The sequence below is a fragment of the Mesoplodon mirus genome (genome assembly GCF_964341445.2).
Source record: "Mesoplodon mirus genome assembly, chromosome: 2".
In the NCBI taxonomy this organism is placed as follows: Eukaryota; Metazoa; Chordata; class Mammalia; order Artiodactyla; family Ziphiidae; genus Mesoplodon; species Mesoplodon mirus.
In genome coordinates, this window is record NC_138977.1 from 61,665,868 (window position 1) to 61,688,046 (window position 22,179).

General features: G+C 43.6%; 1 protein-coding gene across 2 annotated transcripts in view; it reads left to right on the plus strand.

The window, feature by feature from the left end:
- VCL (vinculin) overlaps positions 1-22,179 on the plus strand; it is a 92,220-nt gene that overhangs the window by 66,050 nt on the left and 3,991 nt on the right. The window contains exons 11-21 of one of the 2 annotated variants that reach the window (XM_082639713.1): positions 1,237-1,427; positions 2,861-3,060; positions 4,934-5,062; positions 8,785-8,934; positions 11,114-11,222; positions 12,353-12,655; positions 14,264-14,388; positions 15,727-15,912; positions 18,904-19,107; positions 21,109-21,312; positions 21,701-21,805. In XM_082639713.1, the coding sequence (XP_082495839.1) occupies positions 1,237-1,427; positions 2,861-3,060; positions 4,934-5,062; positions 8,785-8,934; positions 11,114-11,222; positions 12,353-12,655; positions 14,264-14,388; positions 15,727-15,912; positions 18,904-19,107; positions 21,109-21,312; positions 21,701-21,805 (1,906 nt within the window). The remainder of the gene's footprint in view (positions 1-1,236; positions 1,428-2,860; positions 3,061-4,933; positions 5,063-8,784; positions 8,935-11,113; positions 11,223-12,352; positions 12,656-14,263; positions 14,389-15,726; positions 15,913-18,903; positions 19,108-21,108; positions 21,313-21,700; positions 21,806-22,179) is intronic. The other variant, XM_082639714.1, reaches the window with a different exon arrangement.

Sequence of the window (22,179 nt, forward strand, 5' to 3'; positions counted from 1 at the left end):
CACTTCTCCAGGAATAACCATAGTCAAGTTTCTTGTGAGATTCAACTTTTCATTTAACTTGTGTATTTCACTCCCTATTCTTCCACAGGAGAGTGCCTAACCTTTTTCCAAAGAGGTGCTTTAGAGTCCTTTCAAATCTTATATTGGCTAAGAGACCAACGTTAGCTAAGAAAGCAAACTTCTGCCTCAGGCCTTGAAATAGGAATGAGTGGGAGCAGGGTGGACATACTTTAGGCAGGAGGTTGTGGTGATAGAGAGCAGCTTAAGTAATAGCTCAAGTTTGATTCTATATCAAGCTCAATCATTTGGGGGGGGGTCACTATTTTATACCCCAAATATAAAATTATGTAGGTGGGAAAATGTATAATTGGACAATTGTAAAATAATATATGTCTACAAATTTTGGTCTTTGTTCATTAATATTAGCTAATTAATATAGTCTTTACATTTTTACTAGATTTAAAAATACTCAGAGGAGGAAACTATGTTCTCAGGATCCTAACACAAGTCCATTTACATAGCAGGCACTCATTAATGTTTCTTAATGATGAAGAGAGAATTAATGATAATAGTGATAACAGCAGACCAAGTTTGGTCACATGCCATCATTACTTATTCCTATTATCTATCTATCAATCTATCTACCTATCCATCTATCTATCTGTCTATCTAAAACTTCCTGGCAGCAGGAGTAGCTATGGTCAGAACCATAGTAATTACCTTCTTTATCCAGCTTTATAATGGAGAAAGTATGAAAGTTTAGAATCATAAAGGAACTCTTAAGATAGTATCTAGATAAGTCATTCTGTCTGGTAGACTAATATTTGCATTTTTATTGGTGAGCCAGATATGATTATCCTGAAGTTTACTTTTCTATGACCTAGTGGACTTGAGATATAAAATGAGTCAGACTTGAGATGGCAGACTCAGGGGTCAGCTAACCTAGTGATGACTGATCGAGGTCAGCTTACCAAATGGTTGAGCTTGGTTGAGCCAGACTGACCAAACTCATATTTAACTACAACATATTTAACTGTCTTAACGAGGCAAAACAATCAGAATTTATATTATTAATTTCTTATTTAGGGGTCAAATAGATAAATCCCTCTCCTTTCAAACCAAGTTAATAATAATCATTAGCAGTTTGTCATCTCATTAGCATTTGTATTAGCAATTAAGTCATCTCAATGTAAAGAGTGTCTTTGTGTGACAGGATGGCTGTTTTTTCCTCTGCAGGGGAAAAGGAGATTCCCCAGAGGCCCGAGCATTGGCCAAACAGGTGGCCACGGCCCTACAGAACTTGCAGACCAAAACCAACAAGGCGGTGGCCAACAGCAGACCTGCCAAAGCAGCTGTCCACCTTGAGGGCAAGATTGAGCAGGCACAGCGGTGGATTGATAATCCCACAGTGGATGACCGGGGAGTTGGTAAGGTCATCACTGCACTTAATCCTCATTAAACTTATTTCAGTGAAGATAAGCAAGTTGTTGATAGAGATCCTGTACCATCTGTAATTAGGTACAGAAGGGGTTCTTTAGCCACTGGTGAGTAAGTCTTTCCACAGTGTGACTCCATCTCCAAATGTAGCCAATAAATTTCCTGTGATTTAATCAAGAAATATTAATAAATAAGTGATTTTGCTGCAGGCAAATAGAAAAGTCCTCAGGTTGCAGCTGAAACTTTGAGCTAATTATTTCCAGTCTATGTATACTTTCATTCTGTTGTATTTCTGTTATTACGGTCCTTAGTAAGTTCACAGTTAAATATAATTTTTGAAAATAAGTAAAAGACACTTAGCTACCAAGGTTGTTTTCAGTTGTGAGGGCTCCTGTATCACACAATCACCTGTAGAATTGATAACCTAAAATTTTGATTTTTGAGAGATTTTAGGAATGGATCTATAAGAATTTAGGTCGTATTATGATAGCAAGCCTGTTGAAGCTGAAAGATCTATTTATTTCATTTGCTGTATTCATTGGGAAAAGATAAAATTTTTTTTTTTTGCGGTACACGGGCCTCTCACTGTTGTGGCCTCTCCCGTTGCGGAGCACAGGCTCCGGACGCGCAGGCTCAGCAGCCATGGCTGACGGGCCCAGCCGCTCCGCGGCATGTGGGATCTTCCCAGACCGGGGCACGAACCCGTGTCCCCTGCATCGGCAGGCGGACTCTCAACCACTGCGCCTTAGGGAAGCCCAAGATAAAATTTTTAATTGGTGATTCCCAGTGTTGGGGAATCAGGCAGACATATAATTTACTGGTGGAGGAATAAATTGGTACAAATTTTCTGAGTGGCAATTTGGAATTATATGTCAAGAGCTTTAAATAAGTTCATACCCATTGACTCAGCAATTTGACTTACAGGAATTTATTCTAAAAATAATTAGAGATGTTTCTAAGGAGTTACATATGAGAATATGTAAATAGCCTAAATATATTAATAATATTAACAATTATGGTTCATATGATAAAATGTTGCATAGAGTTTAGATCATGATTTTTGAATAATGTTTAATGATGTAGAAAAATGCTCACGTTAAATAAAAAGAAGCAAGGAGTAAAAGTTAATGTATAGTATGATCCCGGTTTTGTAAAAGAGAAATGTATGTATGTGTAGGAGCATGCAGTGCATTCAAAAAGACTGGAAGGAAATGTTCAAATATATCAGTCTCCAAGTGATGGGATTATGGGTGGTTTATATTTTTTTACGTTTTTTATATTTCCCCAGTTTTTTGTCTTGATAGGGGAAAAAACCCCACTAACCCCATTAAATGTATTATTAAGAAAAGAAATCCTTACCAGAATGGCACAGTGGTTGGCTTCTCCTGGTCTATGTAGTTTCAGTGTTTTCCTCTTGGTGCAGGTCAGGCTGCCATCCGAGGGCTTGTGGCCGAAGGTCATCGTCTGGCAAATGTCATGATGGGGCCTTATCGCCAAGATCTTCTTGCAAAGTGTGACCGAGTGGACCAGCTGACGGCCCAGCTGGCTGACCTGGCTGCCAGAGGGGAAGGGGAGAGTCCTCAGGCGAGAGCCCTTGCATCTCAGCTCCAAGACTCTTTAAAGGTAGAACTTGGGAGCACATATCATTGCATTTCTTTCTTTTTTTTTTTTTTTAATAAATTTATTTATTTAATTTTTGGCTGCGTTGGGTCTTCGTTGTTGCGCGCAGGCTTTCTCTAGTTGTGGCGAGCGGGGGCTGCTCTTCATTGCAGTGCGCGGGCTTCTCATTGCGGTAGCTTCTCTTGTTGCGGAGCTCGGGCTCTAGGCGCATGGGCTTCAGTAGTTGTGGTTCACGGGCTTCAGTAGTTGTGGCATGCGAGCTCAGTAGTTGTGGCTCACGGGCTGTAGAGCTCAGGCTCAGTAGTTGTGGTGCATGGGCTTAGTTGCTCCGCAGCATGTGGGATCTTCCTGGACCAGGGCTCAAACCCATGTCCCCTGCACTGACAGGCGGATTCTTAACCACTGCGCCACCAGGGAAGCCCCTCATTACATTTCTTATGCTTACTATTATTCAAAAACTAGGAGGGAGAGTTTTAAAAAAATATAATTTCTTGAGTCTAGGGAAAGTGAAAATGGTGTGATCAAGAATATAAGGAGGGGCTTCCCTGGTGGCGCAGTGGTTAAGAATCCGCCTGCCAATGCAGGGGACACGGGTTTGAGCCCTGGTCCAGGAAGATCCCACATGCTGCAGAGCAACTAAGCCCATGTGTCACAACTACTGAGCCTGTGCTCTAGAGCCTGCGAGCTGCAACTACTGAGCCCGCGTGCCGCTACCGAAGCCCACACGCCTAGAGCCCGAGCTCCACAAGAAGAGAAGCCACTGCAATGAGAAGCCTGCACACCGCAACGAAGAGTAGCCCCTGCTTGCCACGACTAGAGAAAGCCTGTGCACAGCAACGAAGACCCAACGCAGCCAAAAATTAAATAAATAAATTAATTAAAAAAAAAAAGAATATAAGGAAATCCAGAGCTTATTAAGGAAAAGCTTACTAGTGTGTCATAGCAATTAAAATTGTGTTTCTCAAGCTTCACTCAGTCAAGGGCTCTTTCATATTTGCTCTACCATGTATCACCTATACTTTTTTATTTAGTCAGTATTTTTCTTAAAATGGACTCCTTTTTTAAACTTTATTTAAAAGAAAACTTTATAAAAATCCTGAAATCAGGAGTTTGAGTTAGTTATATTTTTTCTAATATTCTGTAAAAGAAACACACAATTATTAAAATAAAAACATTTGTCTGTGTAACACCTATATTCATTTCAGATACCACCAGCCAGTGCATGCCACCCACCTTGAGAAACAATGGAGGTGATTGATCCTTCTTCGAGTATTAATCTAGAATAAAACTTAGATTGGATGAAGTGTGATAATTATGAAAAGGAGTTTTTTCATGACTTCTGAGAATCTTCTTCTTTTGACCCATGTTAAAATAAAAAATGGATTCATATATTGGTTATCAAGTTTTTCTAGAAACTTATTTGAAATATCCAGAAAAATTCCATTATTGATTTCTTTCCTCTAAATATAAGAAATTGCTTAGAAATTTGGCACTGCATCCACCAAACAATCCTTACAGTTACTGTAATCATGTCAGGCCCCTCCAGCACTGGGATTGGTGAGGAACTCTGTCTCATCTCATGGTCTTCTTTGGGCTCAACTGCATGATTCTTAGTATTATTCTTAGGGGTCATCAAGAAAGGAAGTAAGATTTCTTGTTTGGGTGGAACAGTCTAGGGAAATGTGTGTCATGTGGGCAGGATTCACTTCTTACACCTGTTTCATGCTAGCTCAGTGCTTTGTACACAGTTGATACTCATAGCTGATAAAGTTGAACGAAACACCGAATGAATGAATGTGTCAGTGAAGAAAGGACAATGGCAGATGTGCTTTTTGGATATTTCTGGAAATTTTCATTTTTAAACAATGTTTTTAAGGATCTGAAAGCCCGGATGCAGGAGGCCATGACTCAGGAGGTGTCAGATGTTTTCAGTGATACTACAACTCCCATCAAGCTGTTGGCAGTGGCAGCCACTGCCCCTCCTGATGCACCCAATAGGGAAGAGGTGGGTATCTGAGGTCTTCCATTTCTTCTGTTGGCCAGCCATATGTATATGTATATGCACGTGTATGTGTATATGTATATGTATGTGTGTGTGTGTGTGTGTGTGTGTGTGTTTAAAGGTAAAATGTGACTGCAGTGTATGTCAGGAGTGGTTGGGAAATTGTGGATGAAGGGTGGAAAGGTAGAAGAGGGAAGAAAGGCCTTGCCACTTCTTCTTTCAGTCACCAAGTATGTCACTTAGGAATGTCTTTAGGACATGTCTTCACTTGCAAGCAGTAGAAGACCTGACTATCAGAGGTGAAAACAAATGGGTTTTATTTTCATCACATATCAAGAAACATGGAGCTAGGTAGCCTTGGCATTGGTTCAGCAGCTTGATGCCATGAAAGCTGGCATCTCTCTGATTTTCTTGATCTTTTCCGCATGATGTGAGATGCTGATGCAGCCCTAGGCATTATGTTCAAGGCAGTAAGAAATGAGCAGTGGGGGCATTCCAGTCACAACTAGAATAACTGTCCCTCTAGTTATAACCTTCCCTTTAGTGTCCCCTTAGGACACTTTATTCTCCAGACAGAAGTCAGGGCAATTCTTTTAAATCATTTGATGTCATTCTTTTACTCAAACCCTTCAGATTACTCCTCCCTGTCCCAGAGTGAAGCCAGAGTCCTTACAATGAACAGTAAGGCCAGAGATGTGCTGGTAGACATAGGAAAAATCAAAACAAAACAAAAACAAAAACAAAAAGGCCCTGATTTGTAATGTTTGTTAATTTCCATGATGTAAATATTCCCATGATGGCTGTTTCAATGTGAAGTCACTGTAAGCAGAGTCGGGAAGAGATGGGCACATTTGGCTCTTATGAGCTTGTGTGAGTTGGTACCAGCAGCTTCGTCACACCACTGCATCTGGTCCCCCATCTACTTCTCTGACCCCGTGTGGTGCCTCTCTTCCCCCTCATGCTCCTGTCTCTGCATTGACCTTCTTGTGTTGTATTCCCAGTATTCCTTGTTTATGTTTGTATGTTCTAACCTTGGGGCCCTTGCTGTTGTTCTCTCTGGTCCTCCCACAGATAACTGCAGGTATTGTTCACTCACTTTCTTCAGCTGTCTACTGAAATGTCACTTTGGGGTCACCACCTAAGATCGCAACCCCACCCCAAGCCCATCCCAAGGAATTCCCTAATCTCCATATCCTACATTTCTCCTTCGTGTTTATCAACACTTACATATTTACCTCATTTTCCTCACGTTAGCATGAAAGCTCCATGTGGGCAGGGATTTTGTTTTGTCATTACTTTATTCCCATTTCTTAGAACAATGGCTGACACATCCTTGGTGCTGAATAAATGAAAGTAAATGCTCTCCCAGAAATCCTCCAGGAGACTTTTGTGTGTGTCTCATTGGCTAGAATGCTGTCACATGGCTACCTCACTGCAAAGGAATCTAGGAAAGCAAGTATGTGGATTTCCATCCTCTACAGTATTGGTAGTGAAGGAGAAAGGGTTGGGTCAGGCACCCAAGACAATGTAGAACTGGTGAGCAGACGTTTATGTTATTCTTATTTGCTAATGACCCCCATTTTCTTTCTCTAGCCTAGGTTACTGGGCAGTTCAGCTCATGGTCCCCTTAGGCTGGGGTGATGTGCTGTGTTTTCATTCCAGACATCTGAGTGTCAGATGAGCAGACAAAACTGTCTGCTGGTAATCTCTACCTAGATGCTGCATGGGTACCTCAGCATGTGTTGTCCTCCTGTTTTCTTCCAGCTGGAAATTTGTGAGTCGCCACTGACTCTTCCCTTCATCTTCCCACATCTATAAAGTAAGACGAGCTAATTTGATCTCACAAATACTTCTTGAATTCTCTCTAATTTCTATTCATGTTGCCACAGCTCTAGTTCTGATCCTTGTTCCCTGTTGCCTTTATAACTACACAGCTGAGACTGGTCTTTGAATCCATCACTAGGGCATGAATAAAATAAAAATACAGATCTGACCCTGATATTTTCCTGCTTAAACCTTTCAGTGGCCCTTCCTTTTCACATAGGAGAAAGCCAGAGCTCTGTGATCTGGCTTCTAATACTCTCTCTACCCCTGTTTCCCACAAACCCCGCCTCTCAGTTCATGCCCCAGCAATACCTCATTGCTTATAGTTTCCTGCATACTCTGTCCTTTCTTTTCTCCATGTCTCTGTTATTTCTGTCTCTCTACCTAATTATTGTCCCCTTACCTCTTTTGGCTAATTTCCGTTTATCCTTTTATTCTAGTATCCTTTACTTCCTGGATAGTCTAAGTGCCTTACTTTTTCCTCCCAAGTATCAATGCTTAGTTTTATTATTGCACATAGCACACAGCTATTGTAGGTATCTGTTTATGGGCCTTTTTAACCCTGCTAGGATGTGAGATCCTTGAGATGCAGAAATTATGTCTTATTCATCTTTGTATCTTCAGCACCTGTTCCAGGGCCTGGCACATAGTAGGTGCTCAGTACAGTTTGGTTGAGTGACAAGAAAAGCAGGCTAAGCAGTAGGGTAAATCAGAGGGAGCAGCAGACATAGACTGGGGTTGAGATGGTGAACCAAAGTTGGCAAAGCCTTATAGATTCAGAGTGTGGGAGACCAGCCAAGGAAAGAAACAAGGACTGAGGCCAGGAGAAGAGGACCAGGAGGTTAGAGATTTAGGAAGAGATCCTGAGTATTAAATGGCAAGAACCCAGTTGGCTGAATCCAAACAAGAGGTCAGAATGGGGAAGAGACTTGCGTGCGTAAACATAGAACCCTGGCAGTGAGACTGGAGCCTGCTCTTGGACCAGAAGACCTTCAGAGATTGTCTGCTGGGAGCCAGAACTTGTCTCCAAGTATGGGCAGGTAGACCTCCAGGAGGAGGCAAAGAAGAGGGTAGATTCTGCCAGGCAGTTCCTAATGTGCTCTGTGTATAATATAAAGCTCACCCAGGACTGTTGGATATACCTTGCCTCAAGCATCAATTCTAATAATGTGATCCAAACAAATGACAGAAGAACTTTTGTCGTCTAAGTTAAATTGTCCCCTTCATGGTATGTGACCTTGCATAATATCCATGTCAAAGAAAAAGTTAACTTTTTGAAAATGTGTGAACTGAATGAACAATTCAGTGGATGGTTTTGCATTTGAGGTGATGGAAGTCAGCCATCCTTACCCTTGTGTCAGGCGTGGGTGTGAGCACCAGCTATCGTTTTTCCCATGGAGGTCAGGGGCAGAGCTTTTACAACATTAATGGTAATGGGGTATGTGAGGGAAGCTGCCCTGAGGAGGCTGGGGCTCTGGTTAGGACTCTGGATATTCTTGGCCTTTAATGCATCCAGCCACCTGCACTGGAACCTGGAGTAGGTTTTTCTATACTCTTCAAACTAGGGGATAAGCCTTTTGTGAACAGGGATTATTTAAGTCTTTGGATTCTGTGAACTCCTTATTGCAGACTGCACAGCACTGTATGTCCTGTTTGCACTTGGTAAGCATTGATTGCACTGAAATTCAGCGGTGTGTGTGCGCTTGCCTGCATGCATGTGATGCTTATGGCCAAACCTCTGAGGAGATACGGCAAGGCCAAGACTCGATGTGACTGTTGTCTTATTAACTTGTAAAGTCTTTGCTGAAGCAGTTGCTGCCTCTGCTTAAAGAGGGACTTTTTCTTAGGCTGCCTGACCCATTTTATTGCAATAAATTTTCTTAATGTCTTTGTTCCTCAAGGTATTTGATGAGAGGGCAGCTAACTTTGAAAACCATTCAGGAAGGCTTGGGGCCACGGCAGAGAAGGCGGCTGCTGTTGGAACTGCTAATAAATCAACGGTGGAAGGCATTCAGGCCTCAGTGAAGACAGCCCGAGAACTCACACCCCAGGTGGGTTTCACTCCCCCTTCATCATGTTAGTACACACCATATTGAGTAAAGAAGATTAATTACAGAACAGTTTCTATACATTTTTGAACACTTACTATAAAATATGAAAAAACCCATACATACCCTTAATGTCTAAATCACTTATATTGTTTGAATTTTTTACAGTGATCATGATTAGTTTTGAAAGTAGAAAAAAACTAGTAAAGCACCCCCTCCCGTGCATAATTAGGGAAAAATTCAGTAATCTTGAGAGGTTAGTTTATTTTGATTTTAGAGCTTATGCCTTTCCCCACATCTCTTTGATGGTATTTTAAAAATTTTAGATGTGTCCATAATTTTTCTTTTTTCTTTAATTATATAACCAAGATGTAGTTAATGTACTGTAAACAGAATATTGGAAGAGTGGGAACAAAAGAAAACAACTTGGACAGGAATTAAAGTTCTAGTACATGATAGATGTTCTTAAAAGATCGCTTCAACATCATTTAGTGTGATGTTTGTGCATTTTTTTCTTCCAATAAAATTACAGAAAATTCATTACCTTTTCATTCATTTATTCAGCAGATATTTCTTGAGTGCCTGTGGTACATTAGGAACTGTCTGGGCTTTAGAAATCTGTGATACTAGATTTGGTGGGGAGCTTGTAGGCAGAGACAGGGGAAATAAGCTTGTCTCTTAATTGTTTAACTTTTGCCGATGTGGCATGTTAACAAGTTAGATTCTCTTGAAAAATCATACTTGTTTAGCTTTTTAAAAAAAATGTCCAGGGCTTCCCTGGTGGCGCAGTGGTTGAGAGTCCACTTGCTGATGCAGGGGACACGGGTTCGTGCCCCGGTCTGGGAAGATCACACATGCCGCAGAGTGGCTGGGCCTGTGAGCCATGGCCGCTGGGCCTGCGCGTCCGGAGCCTGTGCTCCGCAATGGGAGAGGCCACAATGGTGGGAGGCCCGCGTACAGCAAAAAAAAAAAAGTCCATAAAATATGAACATGTCTAACTTTCCTTAAAAATTTCCATAAAACATAGAACATAAAACATAGGATTTCTCTATAAAACTGAGATTTCTGAAAAAACAGCAACAGAGCACTAGGCTTAAGACATCAACTATGGAAAGAGCCAGGACTTTGGAGACAGAGCTGGACTCGAGTCCTCTGTCACGTTGAGTTTCCTTGTGTAAAATGGAGATAATTCCTTCCTAGTGGATTGTTTTGAGGATTAAGAAGATGCTTGTGCAGCCTGTAACTTATCAAATACTCAGTAAATGTTAGTTCCTTCCCCAAATGCTGCAACTGACTAGCTGGGAGCTCTTGAGGAAGTCACTTAAATTTTCTGCGTCTTGGTTTTTGCAGCTGTGAAGTGGAGAAATTACTGTCCTGTCTCTCTCACAGGCTTGTTCTGAGGATTCAATAAGACAGTGGATGTGAAAGCACATTGTTAACTGTAGATAGTTATTATTTTTTAAAGGAACATACATTTATTGATTGATTGATGGATGGATGGATTGGCTGCATTGGGTCTTCATTGCTGCACGCAGGCTTTCTCTAGTTGTGGTGAGTGGGGGCTACTCTTTGTTGCGGTGCGCGGACTTCTCATTGCGGTGGCTTCTCTTGTTGCGTAGCACAGGCTCTAGGCGTGCGGGCTTCAGTAGTTGTGGCACGTGGGCTCAGTAGTTGTAGCTCGCGGGTTCTAGAGTGCAGGCTCTGTAGTTGTGGCACATGGGCTTAGTTGCTCTGCGGCATGTGGGATCTTCCCAGACCTGAGATCAAACCCGTGTCCCCTGCATTGGCAGGTGGATTCTTAACCACTGCACCACCAGGAAAGTCCGAGTTATTTTTAATAAATATTCATAAATCCATTTTAAGTAATCTTTAGTATCTTTCTTAATGGTGCTTTTTAAGATGAGGCTTAAGTATCTGTCCGTTTTGTGTATGTTCAGAAGTATCAAGCAAACACCCGTTTACTTTGTCACTTTATTACCTTCTTAAAATCAGGCTGTGACTGTAAAATCTTTTGTGAGGGCCCATTCTGGGGAGCTGTTTATGAGACCAAAACTAAAGTGCTTGGTCTGAAAAGAGACTTTCCGATTTTTGGCCTTATAGTGCCACCTGTAGGTAAAGAGGGGGAAGCTTCGCTGAAGGTTTATATTTGAGTAGTGTTTAAAGGTTGTTTTGTCATTGCCAGGTCGTCTCAGCGGCTCGCATCTTACTTAGGAATCCCGGAAATCAAGCTGCTTATGAACATTTTGAGACCATGAAGAACCAGTGGATCGATAATGTTGAAAAAATGACAGGTAGAGTTGTGTGAAAAATTCTTCCTGTCTGATCCATGAGAAATTAGTTCTGAGAAACTCAAACAGGACCAGTTATGTTACTCAGCTGTAATTGGATAAAGGGACCGTCATGTGCTTGACAGTGTACTTGGCCCTGATTAAGGCCGCTGAGCAGCAGCGGCTTCTCATTCAAGCCTTGCAACTTTGTCCGAAGAGAGACTCTTTGAGTCTCTTTGATTTTAATGTGGCCCTCCCGGTGTGATGTTTATTGTTACAGCTCCTATCTTCTCTGAATAGTGTCTTTTCTCTGTCTGAGCCAGAGTTTGGTTTCAGAGGCTGAGAGGCGGTGTTTGTGGATACAGTAAGTGTCCCTGTCATTTTCAGCAGGTTCACATTTCAAGGAACCACAATAGCTACCATTTAATACAACTTGTCTCAGAGTTTCCTCCAACTTATCAACTACGTAGTTTTTTTTTAAAAAAAGGAGAAACCAACAACTGACAAACCTGTGTCTGTGTGATAGAGGTGGCACCTCTGAATCTTCTTCATTCTCTGTGGAGGGAGGGATGGGAGAGGAAGAGATGAGGAATGTAGGCTCTTCGGCTTCCCTGCAGAACCTGCTGGGACAGGGGTCCATAGCAGCCAGAGATGAAAGTGGAGCTCCTGAGGTGTCTGAAGAGAGGTAACAGAAACAAGAAACAGGCTGTTAGGGTTATTGGAATCCTCTGCGTGGCTCATCTTGGGCACTACAAGCTGCCAATAAGCAACAGATGGCTGGGGAGTGAGACGGGAAGGGAGAAAATACTGTTAACAGATAATGTGCTGATGCGGTGAAGGTTTCAGACGCAATCCTTGTTTCCTCCTGATGTCAAAGCGTTTCTGGTTGTCTGTGGTAGATACAAGAAGGCTGGTGACCACGGTTGGTATAAATGCTGTGAGTCTGTATGGCCTCCTGGGCTGCATTCTCACTTTTTTTTTTTTTTACAATGGTGACCACCTGGAAGCTTTTGATTGTGTAAGAAGGGTTTTGAGCTGAAGGTGAGAATTATGGGTGTTGCACTTTCACATGAGAAATTTGAGTGGACAACAGGGTTTTGGAGTCTCTGTTCTTCTAAAAGAGAAACTAAATTCCATTTCTGTTCTCCGGACAGGGCTGGTGGACGAAGCCATTGACACCAAATCTCTGTTGGATGCTTCCGAAGAAGCAATTAAAAAAGACCTGGACAAGTGTAAAGTCGCCATGGCCAATATTCAGCCTCAGATGCTGGTCGCTGGGGCAACCAGCATTGCTCGTCGGGCCAACCGGATCCTGCTGGTTGCTAAGAGGGAGGTGGAGAACTCTGAGGATCCCAAGTTCCGAGAGGCCGTGAAAGCCGCCTCTGACGAATTGAGCAAAACCATCTCCCCAATGGTGGTGGATGCAAAGGCTGTGGCAGGAAACATTTCTGACCCTGGTAAGCAATGCATGGTGTGGTTCACCTCAGCTGAGAGGTTAATTCAGGAAGCTGACAGGGTGGGGAGAGAAGATGCACCCCACAACCATGACATGCAAAGTCTGGGAGCAAAAACTACAGATACTTAGTTTGAGGATACTATATTAATCTTTTTCTGTTCAAGATATGTTGGACAGAATATTTTCTGTAATATTGGCAGGGTTATTGTAAGTTAGTTTCTCTGGACCAACTTCCCTGTGCTTTTTTTTAAAATTTATTTTTTATTTGTTTCTGGCTGTGTTGGGTCTTCGTTGCTATGCGTGGGCTTTCTCTAATTGTGGTGACCAGGGGCTACTCTTCACCGCGGTATGTGGGCTTCACATTGCTGTGGCTTCTCTTGTTGTGGAGTATGGGCTCTAGGCACGTGGGCTTCACTAGTTGTGGCTCGCGGGCTCAGTAGTTGTGGCTGTGGGCTCTAGAGCGCAGGCTCAGTAGTTGTGGCACACGGGCTTAGTTGCTCCGTGGCATGTGGGATCTTCCCGGACCAAGGATTGAACCTGTGTCCCCTGCATTGGCAGGCAGATTCTTAACCACTGTGCCACCAGGGAGGTCCCTCTGTGCTTTCTTAATGTCTGATTAAATAACTCCTGGTCCTGTTTAGTCATTATTTTGGAAATTTCTCAAAAGATGCATAATAACCAATTTATCAACCATTTAGCTTATGTAACTGGCATACCTTCTGCTTTTCTTAAAATGCTTTTTCTCTGGATAACATTCTTTATTTCTGTAAAATCTGGAAAGCCTAAGTTAACCTGTGGGTCTCCTAGGTGATTATCTTGATCCTACACCAAAGAATTTGTGTTTTCTTTAGCTGAATTTTGATCATTTTTTCATTACTGCTAAAGATGTAACCACTCCTTTTTGGCCGGAAACATCTGAATTCCTTCCTCCTGTGAGCCTCTAGTGTTTCTAGCCTCTTCTATGAGTAGAATCCACTCAGTGTGAGAGAGTGGGAAGGAGGGGCTGCCCTGTTCGTCCCTAGCCCAGGTAAAATCTTTCTGGTTTTCTCAACCCACCATCACTGAAGATGTGCTCAGTTTCCTAATTGGAGTTTCTAATAGTTTGAGTAGATTCCTGAATTCTGGGTGACTGGACACAGTAGCAGCAGCTCAATGTAGGGGTTAATATGCTGAATGCCAAGTGGAGCGAAGGAGTAGGGAGAAAGGTGAGAAGTACTCTAGGGAATGTGTGCCCCATCTGAAACTTGACATCTCCCCTGTTCTGAGTGGGGCAGGCTTATCTGTCGACTGCTTTATCATGAGAGGTGATGAGCACCACCTGAGCCCAAAATGTTCCTGGCCCGGGAATGTACTGAGTACTTGTTAGCTGTACAGGCACGAAGGCACCCTGAGCACTACAGGGATCAGCTGGTTTGTGCCACTTCTGACCCTTTGCAGGCCTCAGGGCATCTGCCTGGCTCTTACCTCCCTTCCCCTTCAGTCACTGCCTGTGCTGCTTACTGGCAGCTTCATATCCAGCTTTTGTTACTGGAAACCAGTTCTTCTGCTGGACAGACAGTGCTCCAGGGCACTGACCTACCCAACTGAAAGTGAGGGCGTCTGTGTTTAGGCCTGCAAAAGAGCTTCCTGGACTCAGGATACCGGATCCTGGGAGCAGTGGCCAAGGTCAGAGAAGCCTTCCAACCTCAGGAGCCTGACTTCCCGCCTCCTCCGCCAGACCTTGAACAGCTCCGAGTAAGTAAATTCAGAGAGTTTGGGAGAATTGAGCAGCAGGGTGTCGGGACTGTAGCAAGAGAGAGGTAGGCTGTTCTGGAGCCTCGGTCACTAGGTAGCTTTGTTTAACTTTTACTTGAAGCTCAGTCAGAGGCACAATTCGACTTTCATTCTTGAATCTGGCGGGGTATTAACCGAGTGCTTATGCATGGAGCGTACTGGGTAAGCGGGGGTCTTTGGTTGTTGGCCGGCTCCGATGGGAAGTGGCTGGAGCAGGGGAGCTGGCTGTGGTCGGTGTGGATGTGATGAGGGATGCGTTAGTGGGGCAGGTTAGTGAGGAGCGGGAAAACAATCTGCACAGTTTGTGGTGAGAATGTATGGGTTCCCAGCTGATGATGACAAAACTGAGGTGGTTAGCCTCTTGTGTACATTCTTCTTTCCTTCATTTGACTTTTTTTAGTAGCAAAAGTAATAAAATCCTTTTTTTTTTAAAAAAAGTTAATTTTTCTCTAACTATAATTTAAAATCTTTTCATGCCCCACAAAGTACCATGAATTTTTTCTTCCATAGGTAAATGGTTTAGGGGAGGAAAGCTGAGCAACAGCTTGCAGATACAAATCCTAGAATCAGAAATAGTCATTATTTTTAGACATTTTCTCTGACAGTATTGGAAATAGCTTGTCTTTGGGAATAGCTTATCAAGGCAATAATTTGATTTACTGTCCCTGATATACTTGCCCATATTTAATGTCCCAAATTTACTTTTCCATATTTAAGTTTCTAAGTTTGTTGAGGACAAAATTGGGTCACTGTGCCCATACCTAATGAACAGTGCTTCCCTAGCCTTCAACGCTTCTTTTTTGATTTGACTTGATTCTTTTCAGCTGGGCTGTTAGTGGGTGGCTAGGGAGGGCTCTTCTGGGGAATGGATTCTTATGTGATCAATAGAGTCCTGACATTTGGAATCAAGAACTTAGAGGTCATTTGGTCTAGATATTCCTCATTGATAAACCCTTAGAGGAACCCAAGGCCCAGGGGAGAAGTTGTATGCTTATGCAGCTGCCCGGCAGAGTCAGGACCAGAACTTAGATCTCCTTTGAGGGTCCTTGGCCCGGTAGGGCTGTGCATGCCTCCCTGGGATATGTCCAAAACAGTAGGTGCTAACTTTTTGTGGAGAAAAAAGGAAGAAAATATGCTTCTGTTGAGATTGAAACAGGTGGTCCTTATGATCAGTGTGGATGGTCTTAAATGGAGTGAATGTGGGTGGCTTTTTGGGGGATGCTTTTTAAAGGAAAGGAAAGAATTCTGGTGAGGAGTAGTTCCCAGAGCTTTACTTACAACCTGGTAATTCTTTCTTAGCTGACAGATGAGCTTGCTCCTCCCAAACCACCTCTGCCTGAGGGTGAGGTCCCTCCTCCCAGGCCCCCACCACCAGAGGAGAAGGATGAAGAGTTCCCTGAGCAGAAAGCTGGGGAGGTGATTAACCAGCCAATGATGATGGCTGCCAGGCAGCTCCATGATGAAGCTCGCAAATGGTCCAGCAAGGTAAGTAATGAAGCTCTTCTTGTTGAGAAAGGATGAAGAGCCATGCACACAGCCCAGGAATTCTATTTGGAAAATCACCCTCTCTCTGCTTTGGTTCCTGTTATTGCCAATAGCACAATCCTCTTCTTTCTTGTGGTTTAGTGAGATGTTTCTGGTACTTGATGGTTTCTCCTTCTAGCAGCTAAAGTGAGAGCTAGGATACCTTAGTTAGAGATGAAAGTTCTTTTCCTTCTGTCCTCTAGAGTGTCAGCTGCCCTGATGCTGGACATTTGGTCTTTTAGAAATTGCTCTTCTTTTTTGGGGTCACTGAATGTTTTTAGATGCTCTCGTGCTAATTATCCACACTGCAAACATGGCACAGTCTTCTGTAGGCTCTGCTATAGCTACATGAAATATTTGCATTTTCCTTCTCTTTTCTCATAGAAGCAGGTAGATTGGTGTCTTAGAAGCCATGTGCTTTGTCCCTTTCTCAGAATCTTCTTACCCCTCAACTCAAGACAGCTCCAGGCTAACTCCTACTAAACAATCTGGAAGTGTAAATATTAACATGGTTGGTGAAAATTTGGATGCTGCAGCAGTCATGCCTTGTGAATGATGAAAAGTGAGTGGTAGCTTTTTTAGACAAGAGCTAAATATTATTGTTAACCCTGCAGTGGAAGGTGGTTCTAAGTCAGTTCTAAACTGTTTCTACCATGAACCTACATCTTTGTTCCAAACATCTATTGGCTTTTGTTCATTTCACACCTTCAGCCACCTCAAGCTCTTGTACTGAATGTAGTTCCCCAGGGACCTCCTGCACATGAAGCTGATCTTGGGTTTTTTTAGGCTGGGAATTTGACCTTGGTTTTTTAACTCTGTATTTTTCTGCACTGTTAGCTGTGAGCCCACATTTCAAGAAGGAATGGTGACCTTGCTGGTGTTGGACCTGACCCGTGGAATCACTTATAATCATATCTCTCCAGCTGGGGCATGCACACCCCTGGGACCATTAGCAGAGTCCCAGTGCACATGGGGAGTGGGGTGGGGGTGATAGTGAAGGTTGGTTTTACTCAAAGATTTTAAAGAACATTTTTATTTATTTGTTTGTTTGTTTGTTTGTTTGGCCGTGCCACGCAGCTTGCAGGATTTTAGTTCCCTGACCAGGGATTGCACCTGGGCACCCGGCATTGAAAGTGCCGAGTCCTAACCACTGGACCGCCAGGGAATTCCCTAAGGAAAATTTAAATTTCTTTATAAACCCAGATACACTCTAAATTATGGATGTTAAAGATTTGAAATGTTTTGTACTTTTCTTACACTCTTTTCTTTTATATTGATATCTTGCCCACATTTTAAATAAATGTACTTTTCAACTTAAAAAAAAACAACACAGATACATTATGCAGTGGAACACAAAATATACATGAATTTAAAGACAAACATAAAACTTAAGGGGGAGACAGCACTGGCCTACATGTTTATCCCACTCTGCCATTTGTTGCCAAAAATCCTTAGGTCTGACTGTCTCTGGAGGTTTGGAGCATCTGGGGATTGCTGACTTTGAGCTGTGTGAAGTCAGGAGCTACTTGAACCACGTGTGTTTAGGGAGGACGGGTGTTGGTATGTGTTTGTGTATCTGTCGGTCTGCTTTGTACTTTGGGACTCTGAACCCCAGCGGAAGTGGGCTGGCCTCTCCTCTAAGGAATGGGGGTGAGTTGAGTCCTGGTTGAGACAGTTTAGGTGAAAGGATTTAGAAGGTACCCAAACCCCTTGTTGGCCCTGAATCCTCCAACTTAATAGTCAGCTTTTGGAGGCAGGCTTCCTGTGCGGATTAAGACTTTCAGGAGTTGTAGCAACCTCAAATAAAATTCCATACAAGCTCTTACTTCCTCTTGGTTAGAGATGTTTGATATAAAGAACCTGTGTTTGCCATTCTTTATATAAGTAGTTCGGCTTCATTGGGGCAATTCCTTTCATTCTCTTTCCCCCTTAGCCTATTTTCAGCATCTGATCTCTCTGCTTCCTTCCTGGCCTTTCAGAATGCCCATCCCTGGTATTAAATTAATTTTCTCCCCCATCACGGGTCCTGTTTTCTCATGGGCACCAGTTTTGAGCTCCTCTGAACTCAGCTTTGGTCAGTTGACAAGTCCATGTGTTATCTTATCTGTGAAGCATCAATAAATTGAGTTTGGGGTAAGTGCAACTGGAGAGATTCAGGGTTTACCCGAAGAACAGCTTTCTTAGTCGGCTAGTTATGGATGCAATGTGAAATTGTGAAGTGTTGTCTCTGTAGATCTTAGATAGGGAGAGCTGCTCTGAAGTGTGGGTTTTCCCTAAGGTGGTTGCTGGATGAGATGTCTTCTTGAGGCTCCTTATAGCTGGGTGATTGTGGGGCATTTGATAAGTCCTCTTCACTCACCGTTGTGTTTTTCTTGCCTCTTTCCTGGTTTGATATCTGTTGCCTCAAATTTATCATTTTCAATTCTGGAAGTTTTAACCCCTGAAGGAAATAATCTGTGTCTGGCAGCTGCAGAGCTGACCCAAGACACTTTCTGTTTCCTGGAAGCTGTAGAACAGTGTTCATATGAGCCAGCAGTTGTTCACATTGTTCTGTATGGTTCCATTTACTTTTTCCCTCTGGATTCCTTTTAAAGTTAATAAGCTACTATTGTTTGGTCGTTTGGCTTCTCAAAAATGTTCTGACCTGAGAATTACTCTTTGGTAGTAAGTGTATACAAAAGGAATGGCACTTTCTTTCTTTGTATAAATAGTTCTCTGGAAACCGTTTGCTACGGCTGTAAGCCTCTTTCCTTTACTGTGAACAGGCCAGTGCCGGAGGCTGAGAATTCCCCCTTCTGTGGAGCTCGGTTCATCTGACTCCTGGAGAGTATCCATTTTCTTTCCCATCCTAGGCAAGCTTTGGTTTCTAAACCGGCTGAAGCTCAGTTGCCCAAGCCCTACTGCTCTTACTAACACTGTCCCTGTTTCTCACCCTTCCTGCCATCAACCAAGCCGGGTAACCCAGCCGCTAAGGTGGGTGTAAGTGCTGTAGCTGAGGCAGATGCGGCTGACGCTGTTGGGTCCCCTGTCCCCCCTGACATGGAAGACGATTACGAACCTGAGCTGCTGTTAATGCCATCCAGTCAGCCGGTCAACCAGCCCATTCTGGCAGCGGCTCAGTCATTGCATCGGGAAGCTACCAAGTGGTCTAGTAAGGTACTGATTAGCGCCCCCAGCTGGGGCTGCTCCATATGCATCTGGCCATGTGCAGCCTTGACACATTGCATCACTCATGATATGTGCGGGTCCTGTGAGTCTGAGCCGGGCGGGCATCTGTCTGTCTGCACCTTGTTGTTAGGATTGGCTTCACAAGTTTGATAGGTCTGCTAATGCCAGATTAACTGGATTGCATTTATGTTTGGGGGTTAGAGAGAGATGGGGTCACTTTTTGAAAGGATTCCTTTTCTTACTGACCTTGTGGCCCATTTTGGAACCTTAAACCCCTTGGGAAGCCGTGGATGCCTCTCTCAGTGACTTTCAGGTCAGGAATCGTTGTAGACCATTAAGAGGTCATCTGGCCTGATCATTGGACTTTGCCTGTCCGCCACCCATGCCCCCTCCCCGCTGACCTCTCACTGATGGCTCAGGCAGAGTTGATCAGCGTGAGGAGGGTTTCTGGGGAGGGCTGCTTGCTGTCCTGCACTTGGCTGTGGGGCAGATCCTTCACGGGAACCCACGGGGAAGGGGGCTTCACTGACTGGCTTGTTCAGGGGTTTCAGTGGGAGAGGGGGGGTGAGTGGGGAACAGATAGCGCTCAAGTCTGCAGGACAGGAACCAACGGAGCTTTGGCCTTAGGGAGTGGGGGATGGGGCAATCACTTTTTTCCCTTTGAAGGTGGCATGTTGCAAGAAGAAAGAGTTTGAAGAGTGATGGGTAATAAATAACTAACCCTGGCACTACACTGTCCTCTAACAAGGTCATGAAATCCTGGAATGATCCCAGGTCTGCACTGGAAGAGGTGGGCCCAGCCAGCCTTGTCTAACATACCCCTGTTCTCATGAGTTCTTCCCATGCCTGTGTTCTCTCTGGCCTCAATTACTGCCCGAGATGTTACACACCCTCCAGCCTAAAAGATCAGCCACTTCATGGTGCCTGCGGAGGTTTCTCACAGAGCACCCTGCAGTGGCATGGTTTGTGTATGTCTCACTGCATTGTCTAGAAATTGTATAGCATGAGGGGAAAAATGCGTAGGGCCTGGCCTTTTAGGTAGTTTTGAACATTGCATTTGTTATTTTTGGTTGTTATCAGCCTTTTGAAGGCATAAAGTAAATTACTTGTACATTTCCTTATTATGACCCATGAGGGTTTTAATGAACCAAAATGCCCAGTGTAAGATAAACTGCTGTTAGTTGGAGTGAGGGTTGCATTTACAGCTTGACTCACGATTTTTATTTTCCCAACGCCTCCCCCGGCATCCTCTTAACTGTGAAGGTTTCTTTAATTGAAGCCACTTAGCTGAGAGGACTGAAGAATTGATTCTTGGCCTTTTTAAATGTGAAAAATTAAAATAATATGTTCCTTTAGGCTGAGAGTACAAACAAGAGGCAGTAGAGGGAGGGCAGGAGCAGACTAGGTCAGAAAAAAAATTTTTTTCACCAAGGCTAATAGTTACTTGGTTTAAATTCTAGTTCAGCAGCGACAATCGTTGGCTGCTGTTTGTAACAAGGGTAAGGATAAAGAGGATGATTTCAGCATCTGGAAAGGCTCATCTGTATTTTTCCCTTCAGGCCAGCTGTACTGCTTTCCCCCCCACAGAAAGGAAAATGCCTGTTTAACCAACTTCTTGGGCCCATCCCCAATGTATTGACATGATTAACCTGGAAATGCTGAAATGCTTGTTTAGTGCTATGCCTGGGGCTCACATGTTGCCCTTTCAGATTAATATCCAAGTCTTCCTTTTTTGGTCCAGTGATCTCTCTCTCTCTCTCTCTCTCTCTCTCTCACTGAGTGCTGGGGTAAGTACCCTGGCTCACTCTTCTGTTTATTTCTCCTGTGCTATATCTATATCACTCAAGAATAGTCTGTATATCTTCTTCTCACCCCTCCAGAGGGCTGCTAGAGCAGCAGGCTCCCTCCTCTCCTCTCTGTGCTTCTACTTCCTTCCCTAACTTGGCAAGAGTATGGGCTGAGCTCACACTGTATCTTGCTTCTCTCTAGGGCAATGACATCATTGCAGCAGCCAAGCGCATGGCTCTGCTGATGGCTGAGATGTCTCGGCTGGTCAGAGGGGGCAGCGGTACCAAGCGGGCACTGATTCAGTGTGCCAAGGACATAGCCAAGGCCTCAGATGAGGTGACTCGGTTGGCCAAGGAGGTTGCCAAGCAGTGCACAGATAAGCGGATTAGAACCAACCTCTTACAGGTACTCAGGAAAAGTGTGTGTTGGGGGGTGGGGGGGGGAGCAGGGGGTAGGGTGAAAAGCAGGAGAGAGAAAACTGGGTGAGCAAGGAGGAGGAGGTACTTCAGAATGGGAAGAAATAGCAGAAAGGGGAAATACACATGTGTATTTGGGAAAGACAGATACAGGCAAGTTTATTTCTGAATCAAATGAAAGAATTTTAATGCTTCCGTGTCTGGACAGAAGGACTATACTGATCCTAGGGGGAAAACAATTGGAATCCTGCTGCTGATTTACTGAATGCTTTCTGCATGCCAGCCACTGAGAATACAGAGGTGAATTAAGTCTCATCCTCAGGGAGCTTGTGGACAAGAAAAACAAAGAAACATACTAAATTAAATTTTCTTTTTAGGTATGCGAGCGAATCCCAACCATAAGCACCCAGCTCAAAATCCTGTCCACGGTGAAGGCCACCATGCTGGGCCGGACCAACATAAGCGACGAGGAGTCTGAGCAGGTATGTGCTTCTGATTTCTCGCCAGCAGCTTCTATTCCACTTGATAGCAATTTAATTCAGCCTCGAGGAAATTTTAACTGTGAAATGGGTATTCAGTATGTAGGATGGAGTCTTCAGTTCTCTCAGAAGGGCATCTATGTTGGAGAGATGCATCAGAAATTTGGAAAGGGAAGTAAAAAGCTCTTGTGCAACTCTTGTCATTTTACAGATGAGAAATTGAGGCCTTGGGAGGTTAAGTGAATCAGCAGCAGTTAGGACTCTCTGCTCAGTTCTTTTCCTCCCTGGAATAGGTTTGGCTCTCTCGAGGCCTCCAATGCCTGTTCAGTCCTGCTCACTCTATCCTTCTGGCTGGAGAATTTCTGCTTCCTTGTTCT